Source organism: Lagenorhynchus albirostris, chromosome 3, assembly GCF_949774975.1.
Source record: "Lagenorhynchus albirostris chromosome 3, mLagAlb1.1, whole genome shotgun sequence".
Lineage (NCBI taxonomy): Eukaryota > Metazoa > Chordata > Mammalia > Artiodactyla > Delphinidae > Lagenorhynchus > Lagenorhynchus albirostris.
Window position 1 is genome coordinate 35,373,180 of NC_083097.1, and position 12,720 is coordinate 35,385,899.

Genomic DNA, 12,720 nt, shown 5'->3' on the forward strand with positions numbered 1-12,720 from the left:
AGGAAGCTAAAATGTCTGGTAACACTTTTGAAAGGAAGCAAAAATGTCTGGTAGCGCTTTTGAATATCCTCTGAAATTATTGTTAAATGAAGAGAGCTTGAGTAAGTTCAATGTTCATACTTTTGCTTCAGCAGCTTAGAGCTCAATCAACACAAATAGGTTATTCATACTGGCACAGCTAACTGAAATAAAGAGGGAAATGGCAGTTGGGCCCACTTCATGAAAACAGAGTTTCCCCGCCCTAATATTCACCAAATCGGAACCTGGGTAAAAAGCTCCAGCAGGATGCAGCCTTCACAAATATGTATTTGTCCCTTACCCCATCCATCAGGGCCACATACCTTTGCCTCCAGGCCTTCTCAGCACAGCCCAGGCTTTTCAGCATCCCTGGTCCAAACCCAGCCCTGTGCCGGTAGAGATGCTACTAAAAGTGTGACGAGGTGGGGGAAAGTCTTGGATCTATTCAGAAAGACGTCGTCAATTATTGTCCTGGTAGAGTTTGGGATCCCAGGGGAAGAAATTGTCACATCCTCAAACCCCCTAAGTACAACCTCATAATTAGGGCCTACCAAACTGGCAAAATCAGTGTTTTGTGTTTTCTCTATAAGCGTTTAACTATTTTGAATATCTTAGCCAAAATAACATGAGCGCCCAGCCCGGTGTCTCTGGAAAGGGGAGAATTAAGGGAATTAGGAGTATCAGGAATATACATTACCAGGACTGCACCGATTAGAGTACAGATGTGTTGCCTTCATGTTACCCACTTACACAAAGCAGAAAATACAAATGCATTTTCTGACTCTTGTCATTGTTTCTTAGAATTCAGTTCCCAGGCAACTCCTGGGACTATAGAATCATGACTCCCCATCCCTGATACAGAGATGAGACTGTGACATGATGTCATCCAGAGCCAGAGCACTGGAGGCGGGGAGGAGAGGGAGGGGGCTGATGCACTCCCGGCCTGGCCTTGGTAGCTAAAGCACAAGGGAATCTAAACACGTCAGGCCCAGAGCGCGGGCCCAGAGGCAGCTGCAGGCTTGGCTGGCTCTGCTCCTGGCCAGGTGAGCTGGGGGAAGAGGCAGCCAATTCAGAACAGTCTGTGCCACCCTGTGATGGAGACCGTGCCCGATTCAGCCTCTGAGCTTGGAGGGGACTCAGCAAGAATGCACATCACAGGCCTGGCAAAAAGAGGAGCCTGTCAGCATGCTCTGCTCTCAGCCTTTTGCCTGCAGATGCCTTGTTTTCAAAAGAAGTGGGCATGTGAAGACTCAGTCTCAAAGATTCTCTCTCCCCCAACCCCACCAAACCCCCTCCCCAAATTACCCCGGCTTTTGAAAAGAAAGTTTCTTTTCCATGCAAGGTGGTGGGGGAAATTAGAAAGGAGAAAGAGCAGTTTTACTTTCTTTTCTTTTTTTAAGGAATGTGTTAAATTTTAAGCCTAAAACGCATGATCTGGAGATAATGAAAACAGTTGCCCTTAGAACATAAATGATGTTGTTTTGTTTTGTTTTGTTTTCTCTTCCAGTTGGTTACCTTTAAGTGGAAAGCATTTCTTCTGCTCTTTATTCTGATTTTTATTGATAGGCTGTTGCTATAGTTCTCACCGGTATGTGACAAGCCAGTCTGGGAGCAAACCTAGAGCACTTAAGTGTAGGGAGTAGCTTCCATAAACGGGCTTTGGTCATCTGTAGAGAAATTCAACCCAGTGAAGGCAGGCAACAGAGCATCGGTTTTGTGAGTCCATTTGTTTTTTTGCGGTACGCGGGCCTCTCACTGTTGTGGCCTCTCCCGTTGCGGAGCACAGGCTCAGCGGCCATGGCTCACGGGCCCAGCCGCTCCATGGCATGTGGGATCTTCCCGGACCGGGGCACGAACCCGCATCCCCTGCATTGGCAGGCGGACTCTCAACCACTGCGCCACCAGGGAAGCCCCCATTTTTTTCTTCTCTAAATTTAATAGTTTAAAAAGAAGTGTTAAATATGTATTTAAAATAAAATTCAACTTCAGTTAGTGAGGGAGGGGGTTGGGAGTTGTGTTTTGAACTAGCTCTTCCGGATCTATTGTGCTTAAGATAAGTGCTTTAAGTTGTTTGTTCCGTGGAGCTAATGGGTTGGGGACAATCTAAACAGTGTTTTTCCTACAGTCCCCATGGGGACCAGGGTGCTGACAAGCCAAAGTTGAGAAACTGTGAAATACACAGAGCTAACCTCCCTACTACAACTCCAGACCTGCTAAGCACTAGAATGTTTTAATAGTCACTTTAATACTGTCAGTTATGCTAAATACATTTGATATGTCCTTTACTATCATATGGAAACCTCATTTCCTGGGCAATCTCTTAAACCATTCTCTTTACTGTACTCTAATTTTGTTTGAAAGCCAAGATAAAACAAACCATACCATAGTTCAATGACCCACCTATCAATAGTTCTTTTTTATCTTTTTCCTATTCTAAACACATACACACAATACACACGATTCTTCCTTCTACCCTCTACCCGCTTAATTTTCCCATCAGAGCTGAATCTCCCTCTCATCCAAGAGTATGCAGCTTCTGAGAATCTCAACCAGAAATTAAGCAACAGTTCACTGTCCATGTTAATCCCAAGTTCTTTCCAACAGCTGACAAGCAGCTGTCTCAAGGACCCCCTGATGTTACACAACTTTCCTCCTAGTGCCAAACTTGGGAAACAGCTGTAAAGAAGGAAACATGTGTCTTCTCCCAGCTCTTCATCCTGCCTTCCCACAGCCTGCAGGGTCCTTGCTGTCCACTGCTGCCCAGCACCCATCCCCCTGGGGTGATGCTCACAGACCTCCACAGTCTGGCCTGCCAGCCCCAAGCACCTCAGCCGACACAAGGTCATTCCTACCCCCTTCTCCCTCAGCCACAGATTACCTGGCTTTATGTCTCCTGGACTTGTAAACCCCCTTCTCGGCCGATAGCCTAGTGAAGAGTAAGTAAATAATCAATTACCCCACCTAAGTAGCAATTCTAATTTAAGAAAGTTTTTCCCAATGATTCCATTGCCTTCTGTTCCCTCTCTTCCTTTCCCTGTTGCCATCTGTTAAACTTTTACCCATCTTCAAGATTGCTAAAAACACCACCTCCACCTTGAAGCCTTCCATGAACAGCCAGAGCAATCATTCCCTCTTCTAACTCCAGTGAGTACGATGTGTAAACACTTAGCCACACTGCTTTGTAATAAATACAGTTTCTTGGTCATTCTCCTGAGGCAGGAGTAATTCACATGAATCCCGCATAATATCTGGCATGGTGTTTTATATATAATCAATGCTTATGAAATATCAGTATACTGAATAAAGGAGACAAAAAAAGAAAGTACTCGGATGGTAATTTCTGAGTCGTCTTCTAGCCTGAAGGTAGTGATCAAGTCTTATTAATCATTATAGCCACACAGTGCTAGTGCCAGCTATCATGCTTACATACTGCTTGCATTGGAGACACCCAGTGATGGCTTGCTGAATTCAGTCATTCAGTCAGGCAAGCAGATGGGAAATGGGAGGAGAGCTGTGTCACATTGTCTCACATGTTTGCTCAGTTCCTGCTGGGATGGACTTGAGTCTGAGCGATCTTTGGATTGCTCTGCATTTTTGTTCAGGTCCCCTTTAGCAGCTGATCAGGGAATATCCTTTCCCCAAACTGACGTCCTCCCACAGTGAACTTCCTGGCATCTCTTTTTTCTTCGACACACATCCTGCTGTTGTTCTAAGTCATCTGGGTAAATGATGCTTTCTGTAGACTGGGATAGAGGTGAATAACTCTATGGTAGAATTTAAATATGGAGATGTAGCTTTTCTGATTTCTTCAGTGTTCTCCATGTGTCCATCTATCCCTCATGACTTGTTTTGTTTGTTCTTATCTGATCGAAGATATAGGAAAAGATGAACTTGTTCTTTGTAGAGAAACCAAAAAAGGAACTGCTGGCAAACACATTGATTCAGTTCAGCCCATTTTTGTTTTCCTTTTTTTTGATATTATAATTAAATGTCCGTTTCTATTTACAAAATGGAGAAGAAAAATGCTTTCTCAGTTTGGAGAATTTTTTTTAATTTCTGGGTCCATGGCCTTTGTCTCTTTTATGAGTAGAGGGGAAAATCCTAGGACTCCCATGTTTCTTAAAGGTTACCTGGATGTCCAGCATGTTTGAAATGTTCCCGTGGCTCTTCATGTAATTAAGGAAAAAAAAATCAGGAGAATGGGAAGGAGTTCGAGGCAACAGGAAACCATCCCCCCCAAACAATGGACAGCTTTGGGGAGATGGACACAGGATGCAGCAGTTCAGAGTAGGGCGGTAGCCAATTGTCCACTTCAGGGCCACCCAAATCTCCATGTCACTCAGCCTGCAGAACACCATCAGTGTGCTGCCTCAGTTTCTTCCACCATGAGTTGGGGGAATACCCAGGTTTAAAGACTCAGCTATTCTCTGGGAATCTCTATAGTTTGGGGGTTGACTCTCTGCAGTATTTTAATAAAGGAACATTTTTAAACCTTTCTAAGCCTGAGAACCCTCCTCTGCAGAATGGGGGTAATGAAGTACCTACCAATAAATCACTTAATTTAGGAGCTGGTTCATGATACACAGTCAATGAAGGGATGCTTTTGGTATAGGCAGAAGTACCAAATGGCCTTCTATCGGTCTACAGACACTGATCATCAGTCCACAGATGTGCTACTTCTTGGAAATGGTGCCACTAAGATACTTGCTCATAACATAGTCGTGTCCCAATTTATTGACTCTGACTGCCAAGCACCTTGCTTTGGCTTAAGCTATGGCATGATTTGGGGGAACAATTCATCCTTTTTTACCCTCCATTTCAGGAGCACTCAAGAATGGACTCAAGAATGGAAAGAATGCCCCGATTATGTCTCTGCTGGAGAAAACAGCTGTTACTTTAATTCATCTTATACCTCCATTTGGATCCCCTACTGTATCAAGCTAACTAGCAATGGTGATACTGTGGATCAAAAGTGTTTCTCTGTTGAGGAAATAGGTAAATCACAGGTTTGTGTTTTATTTGACATGGCTTTAGATTAAATAAGTGGGGAAGGCTGCAAAGTCCAAGTGTATGCAAATAGGAAGACTGTGTCATTGCACTCTGTAGAGGGATGGCGGTCTCCTTTACAGTGCATGAGATCAGCTGGTGAACAAGAGAGAAAGGGCAGAGGGAGCTTGGGTTGGCTCTAACATGAAAGAAATCTGGCAGTAAATGTTGTAAAGAAAAGAATAGGAGTCTTATGGAGTCTTTTCCTTGAGAAGGTCGCTAAAGCTGGATTGTATTCTTGTGTGCCGCTGCAAGGGACAAACTCAACGCACTCTTAAGATTCCTTCTCTCCTAATGATTTGGTATGATTATTATATTCTGATCTACTGAAATACATTGGCCTTGATCTCTGTCACTGCTATAATAAAGGCCTAGATTTTCTTTACCACAAGGCATAATCATTCTGGAATTTTACATGGACAGAACAGCCAAAATCAGTTTAAAGACATGTTTATAAGATCTCAAAACAAACACTGGAGGTAATCAGCTCAGTGAACGAAGTGAAAGTTCCAAGCAGCGTATCCCTTGCGCATCATGTGGACACAGGGGAAATGAAACAAAACAAACAACCATAATTGGAATATTCATGTTTATACTATAATAGGATAAACAGCTGAATAGAAAGAATCAAAGAAGGACCATGAGTAGCTGACGTTGGTGCCTCAGATCTATCCACAAAGCTCATTTGTTGCTTATAGGAATTCCCTGGAGCCTCTCTCAGATGTGTTGTTCTTGTGTGTGGTTTCCCAGGCATCAGCAGACTGGAAGAGACAGAGAGAGTGTGGGTAGAAGTTGCAGATGGAAACAAGTAAATCTGATAGCCTGACTTTGAGGGGGAAGATTGAGAAAACTGTACCAAGCAGAAAAGAGAACCCAATTATACGGTTTAGAGGAACTATTCGTACATAATGCCCTAACGTCAATAGATGTAGCTGTCTAGTGGCTAAATGGGTAGTAGAAAGACTACTGTGTCAAGACCCGTGTTCTAACCCTGTCCCTGCCAAGTGCCGTGAGCCGGGCACTGTGCTGGGTGTGTTGGCTACAGAACGAGTAAGACGCAGTCAAGTAGGGAAATCAGGCAGGTTAACAAGTAATTGTGATACAGCACGATAGGTGCCGGACTCAAGGTGTGTGGAATGCACAGCAAGCCAAGGTTGTGGCCAGAGGTGGGAATGATTGACTGGGCCCGAGGGTAGAGAAAGGGCTGCACAGAGATGGTGACTAGTTCAGCATCAGCAGGAGTTGCCAGTTATACAAGATGGACTGTGTCTTCCAACAGCGACTAAGTTCCAAAAGTGACAAACAGCACAGACTGTTCACAGACTCGGGAGCAGTTTGGCAGGCCTGACTCGCTGGCCAGAGAAATCATCAGTTCATCTTGTGTACCCCACAGAGGAACTTGGACTTTACCTTACTGCCCAGGGGTACATTTGAGGATGCTTAAGCAGGGAAATGACCTCAGGATATTTATTGCTAACCCTTACAAAGCATTTACCATAGATCAGGTATGATCACTGTGTGAGATAGGTTCTATTATAATCCCCATTTTACAGATGATGAAACTGATCCCCAAAGCAGGGGATCAATGACTAGCTCAAGGTCAGACAGCTGGTAGGCAGAGCTGAGATTCAAACCTAAGCAGCATAGCTCCAGAGCCCATGCTCTTAACCTCAAAGCCATACAGCATGGTACTATTGTCTCAGGGGAATTCGTCTTGCTGCAGTGTAGAGGGTAGATTGGAATAGCACAGACTAGAGGTATGGGGATTAGAAGACTTTGTGATAATCAAGGCAAAAGATGATGACGGGCAGAGTTACCATGAAAGCAGGTAGGGAGGGAGCGGAGAGTGAGAGACAACAAAGAACCGAGGTGAACCTAGATCTGAAGATGACAGCCACAAGCCTCAGCTTCCTCATGTATTATGAATGTATTCTGCTAGACCTCACAGGGCTCGTCTTTGGATCTAAAGTCATATATTACTTAGGCATTTGTCATTCATTCAGTTTATTCAGCCAATCGTTGAGTCTCTTCCTTAGACCAGGCAGTGTTCTAGGTGCTGGGGACAGAAAACGTCTGCCCTAGTGGGACATTTTCCAGGTGAGGGTGGAAAGAGACCATGCTGGGAAGAGAGGTAACATCGGGAGGGAGAAAAGCATGCTGGAGAGGTTGCAGTGGTAGCGTTATCAGACACGGCTTCACCGAGACAGCGACGCTTGAGTGAAGAAGGAAATGAGAGAACAGTCACGTGTCCACCTGAGGGAAGAGGGCACAGGAAGGGTAAAGATCCTGGAGCGGGAGCATGCCTTTGCTCTCTCTAGGAACAGCATGGGGTAGCGAGGGGATACACAGAGAGCGAGGAGGCGCTTGGTCATAGACCAGATCCCAGAGGTCGGAGGGTCAAGGCTAAGGTACCCTTTAAGCCATGTGTGACTTTGGCTTTCATCTGGAGTGAGATAGGAAGCCTTTGGAAGGCTTTAAATGATGAGTGATATGACCTAACTTAAGATGACCACCATGTCCACAGTATTGAGGGCTGTGTTGAGAATAGACTGAAGGGGGACAAGGACCACAGGAAGAGACTAGTTGGGAGGCTAGTGCAGCAGCAACAACAACAACAACAAAAATGATAATGGCTAGGACCAGGTTAGAGCCATGCAGCTGATGAGAAGTGGGTGGATTTGGGGAATATCTTGAAAGTACAGCTGACAGAATGTGGGATGGTGAAAAAAAAGATGAGTCCAGGGGCTTCCCTGGTGGCGCAGTGGTTGAGAGTCCGCCTGCCGATGCAGGGGACACGGGTTCGTGCCCCGGTCCGGGAAGATCCCACATGCCGCGGAGCGGCTGGGCCCGTGAGCCATGGCCGCTGAGCCTGCGCGTCCGGAGCCTGTGCTCCGCAGCGGGAGAGGCCACAACAGTGAGAGGCCCGCGTACCACAAAAAAAAAAAAAAAAAAAAAAAAGATGAGTCCGGGAAGAGTTGAATTTTTATCCTGAGCAACTGGAGGAATGGGGTCGCCATTAACAGAACCAGGGAAGGTAGAAGAGGAGCAAGCTTCAGGCAGAAGACTTGCCTTTGAATGCATTCAGTTTCAGATGCTTTTTAAATATCTCAGAGTGTTTCTCACACTGTAATGTGTCAACTAAGGCACCTAGAAATAAGCATAAAAGTAAGGAAGAGGTTATTATTATGCTCGTAACGGTGGTACTGAGCCTTCTCAAAAAGGGCCCAGTTCTATATCCTCTATTTAAAGTAGACAGGAAGATTTGTAAGATGCAACATGAGTAATAGGTTGGAGAAAACTTTGCATTAAAAACATTTTTATAGTTCAGTCATATAAAGGGTTAAGCTTTGGTTTTCAGAATTCATCAGTCCCCAACAAATCCAGAAAGATGAGGTATAACTATCATGATGTGGGTAGCTTAGCTATTTTGCAAATCCCTTCAATTTAATTTCCAAAATGTGGTCATGATTAGTCAAATTGGGACTTTCTCATTTTTTATAAAGTAGTATCCACTCCACAGTGGTCAGTAGCATGCAGTTAAGTAAAACACAGAAAACACTGATTCATTACCATTTGAGAGAGCGGTGTAATGCCTTCATTTTATATCTGAAGAAATGATCACATGTGGCTAGGAAGACAAGCTAAGGAGTATTTACTGAGTGTTTGGAAGGAGTGTGCTTCTGTAGCCGTACAGAAGTGGCAAAGACAAGAAATGAGAAAGAAAATAAGAAAGATCTTGCCCCAGGTCACATACAGCTTGGAAGAAAAAAGATTTCTCCACCCCTAGTTCCAAAACAGCGACATGTTTAAATACCATAGATCTTTCTGACTCCCTCTTCCTTCAGTTCTGAGTTAAAGTGAATTCCTTTGCCAAAATCCCAAAGTATTAATCCTACCAGAGCCAAAAGAAGTGTAAAACATGGCAAATCTTTAAGAATAGCTATAGATCAGATTTTAAACTCAAAAAGAAGTTTTTTATAGGGGCTTTTTTTTTTAAGTTAAAAACAGATCATCCTTAAGTTAAAAACAGATCATCCTTAAGTTAAAAAATGATTCACTTTGTTGTAAAGCAGAAACTAACACACCATCGTAAACCAATTATACTCCAATAAAGATGTTAAAAAAAATGATACTGTCCCATAAAGTGGGAATATTGGAAGAATTAAGAGTTTGAATAATAAAAATGTATAAAGTAACAGTCTCTTCGGAAGAAAGCATTCCACTAATATCGAGCTGTGTCTGTGTACTAATTCTCTGTTGAAATGCCCAGTGCAACCAGATCCACCCATTGGCCTCAACTGGACTTTACTGAACATCAGTTTAACAGGGATTCATGCAGATATCCAAGTGAGATGGGAACCACCACCGAATGCAGATGTTCAGAAGGGGTGGATAGTCCTGGAATATGAACTGCAATACAAAGAAGTAAATGAGACCCAGTGGAAAATGGTAAGATATCATTACATCTCACATTTAAAAATCCTTTGACTTTTCTTCTTTTTAGTTTAACAACCCCCTCTCATTTATAGACTTCCTTTTGACTTAATACCACATGCCCGTGCTATATGCTCTCTAATTTCTTATTTGAGAAAAATGGATATAATCAGTAAAATATCATCTTGGAATTCTTTAATACAGCAAATGCTTACATGGAGTTTTATACAGAAACCTATGGAAGGAAAGGAAAACTATATTTCCCCAGTCATCATTGGTATCCAGTTGAACTTCAGAACAATATCGTGCACTCTAGCCACTTAGCTGCCTTTGAGGGTGTGGCTAAACATGGGAAGGGTTACGATCAAGGTCAACAGTGAGCCGTGGCTAAATATTGTCCCATGATTTTAGTTGCTACTCTTCACCAGACCCCCATTAAAATAAGTTCTTGAGTGACTCCAGGAGGGAAACAGAGGGGGAGGGAATCGATCCCCTAGAGGTGTCAGAAGGATGTTTTGTTACATACCTCAAGGGAGAATCAAGCTAAGAGGTTTTCATGTAAGCAAGTGGCATGGTACTGGTTGACCTCTGAACCCCACACTTCCTTGCCAAGTGTATGGGAACTGGGCACTTCGATAAAGTCCACATGGCGCACAACAAGAAGAAACCAGGATTATCATGCTGCTCCCAATGTAACCAATTCTAAATCAGTCTAGCCACAGCCACAGGCCTGGCCAAGCCAAGTGGTTTCTGGCTGGTCACCAGGTCATGCCCAGCAGCCCGGCACAGCCTCACTCCCAGCATTTTGAGACACCGGGCCCTGTCCATTCAGTGAACTGCTGAGGAAGAAGCCAGTTTTGTCATTAGAGGAAAGTTAAGTTTAGAGCAGCTGTGCAGAGTTAAGTATTGGGCTTCAAGGTTCTCAAAATTAAAATTAAATCATTTTAATTTAGATATCTGTTCCATAACTTGGTGCAGAAAAGCTTGGCTGGATGCTGAGTCAAACAAGACTTTCTAAATTCAAGCTTCAGTCAAACATTTGTTCAGCAACCAGGTATTGAAATAACTACCGTGCATGAGGCACGGTGCTAGGCACCCCAGGGCAGCAGTTCCCAAAGTGTAAACTTTGGACCCCTGAGGGTCCCTGGGACCCTTTCAGGGAGTCCACAAGCTCAAGACTATTTTCATAATAATACTAGAATGTTCTTTCCTTTTTTCACTGTGTCGAGATTTACACAGATGGTACAAACGCAATGGTGGAAACACTGCTGCTGCCTTAGCACGAATCAAGGCAGTAATTCCAAATCGTACCGACAGTCACTGTATTCTTCACCACCATGCACTCACAGTTAAGAAGCGGTGAGCAGGGCTGCGGGGAGGTGGTTTCACATAAGAATGTCCTCGATGAAGCTGCATATATTATTAATTTTATTAAATCACGACTTCTGAGTATGTAGCTTTTTAATCTTCTGTGTGACACATGGGAAGTACACATAAAGCACTGCAGCTACATACTGAGGTGTGGTTGGTTATCTTGAGAAAAGGCATTTAGACACCTGAGTTGCCTGCTAGAACTAGCTGCTTTTTGCTTGGAATACCATTTTTACTTTGAAAGAATAACTGATAAACAGCTGGATGGCTTTTCATATTTGAGTTGGCAAATACTTGGCAACATTTCTTGAAAAAGTGAACTTAACACTTAAGAAAAACAATTGACAGTATTTGTTGCCAAGGAGAAAATTTGAGCTTTCAAGGTTAAATTCGAATTTTGGAAAACTTGCCATCTGCAGCTGTGAGCTTGATAGCTTCCCCAACCTTTGAAGATCTCCTAATGAGATCAACGGTGATATAAGCAAAAGCGAGGTTTTTTTTAAAATATTGTATAGTGAAATGTGTGAACATTTAGAAAATCTGCATAACTCAGTGAACAATATTTTCCAAATGACCAGTACGTACTGTAACCAAAACCACACATGGGGAAATGATCCATTCAAAGTACTAGATGGAATGGTGGATTTTAATATAATGACGTATGAAAGATTCATTGATAGAGTTTCAGATTCCACATTGCAACTAACCTTTAAGAAAATACCACTTACTGAGTTTTTTTGTTGGTGTTAAAGAAGAATATATACAATCATCTGAAAAGAGTATTAAAATATCTCTTCCATTTTCTAACTATAGATCTGTGAGACCAAGTTTTATTTATGCACCTCAACCAAAACAACACATCCTAGCAGTTTTAATTCAGAGACAGTTGTAAAAATACAGCCATTAAGCCAGATATTAAAGAGATTAGCAAAAATGTAAAACAATGTCATTTTTCTCACTATAATTTTATTCTTTCAGAAAGTACAATAATTTTTATAAAAACGTTAACGTAAAATCTATTATTTTAATTTTGAAATTAGTATTTTTAAAATTCTCATTTTCAGTGTCTAGTATGGTAAATAGTGAAAGTTATAACCCAAAAAAACCAAAATCTTTAGGATTCTCAATCATTTTTAAGAGTGTGGAGGAGACCTGAAACAAAAAAAGTTTGACAACCTAGAAAAAGCAAAGATGTAAATCAGAACATTAGCACACAAACTGAGTGCTGATAGTTTGAACACAGAAAGTCCATGGCCTGTAGTTCTGTCCCAGGCGAGGCACTGATAGGAATCACACACTCTGAGCCAGATGCGTGGGAGCATGGGACTCCGTCGACCATTCAGGCCTGCATCCCAACTTGGCTTTGCGGCACTTTTCATTGCACCCCTGCTAAATCTCATCAGATAAGTCCAAAGGGGTCAATTAACTTTTACTTTACTTACCTTTTATAAATGAAGTTACAAATTCATGATATTTATAAGTTTGGTAATTTGCAAGGTATCTCAGAATTGTCATGAGTATCAAGGGCCCATCTATAGAATTGACCTCTCTTGAAGAACTTACATTCTACTTGGTTATGAGAACAAGAGGCATAAGCATAAAAAGAAGAGAGGGTTGTAAGTCAAGGGGGAAAAGGCTAATGTTTGTTGCTTGTATCAGGAATTCACGTTGCATTTGACAATATTGAATTTGGTATTGCTATGCCCATTTTTAATTTATTAAACACATTTTGAATATAAAAGTAATTCTAATGACCATGTAGTTGCTTACAACTATATACCCGCTAAACCAAGTTAAGAATTTGTTGGTTTTTATTTTTTTTTTAAGACTTAATGGGTGGCGTAGAATTAT

General features: G+C 42.4%; 1 protein-coding gene and 1 long non-coding RNA gene across 5 annotated transcripts in view; one reads left to right on the top strand and one right to left on the bottom strand.

The window, feature by feature from the left end:
• Positions 1–12,720, top strand: part of GHR (growth hormone receptor) — a 274,648-nt gene that overhangs the window by 241,378 nt on the left and 20,550 nt on the right. For all 4 annotated transcript variants that reach the window (XM_060142904.1, XM_060142906.1, XM_060142905.1 and 1 more), the window contains 2 exons: positions 4,841–5,013; positions 9,335–9,513. In XM_060142904.1, the coding sequence (XP_059998887.1) occupies positions 4,841–5,013; positions 9,335–9,513 (352 nt within the window). The remainder of the gene's footprint in view (positions 1–4,840; positions 5,014–9,334; positions 9,514–12,720) is intronic.
• LOC132516797 (uncharacterized) overlaps positions 5,803–12,720 on the bottom strand; it is a 56,106-nt gene continuing 49,188 nt past the window's right edge. The window contains exon 3 of the long non-coding RNA XR_009539465.1: positions 5,803–5,825. This is a non-coding gene — a long non-coding RNA (uncharacterized LOC132516797). The remainder of the gene's footprint in view (positions 5,826–12,720) is intronic.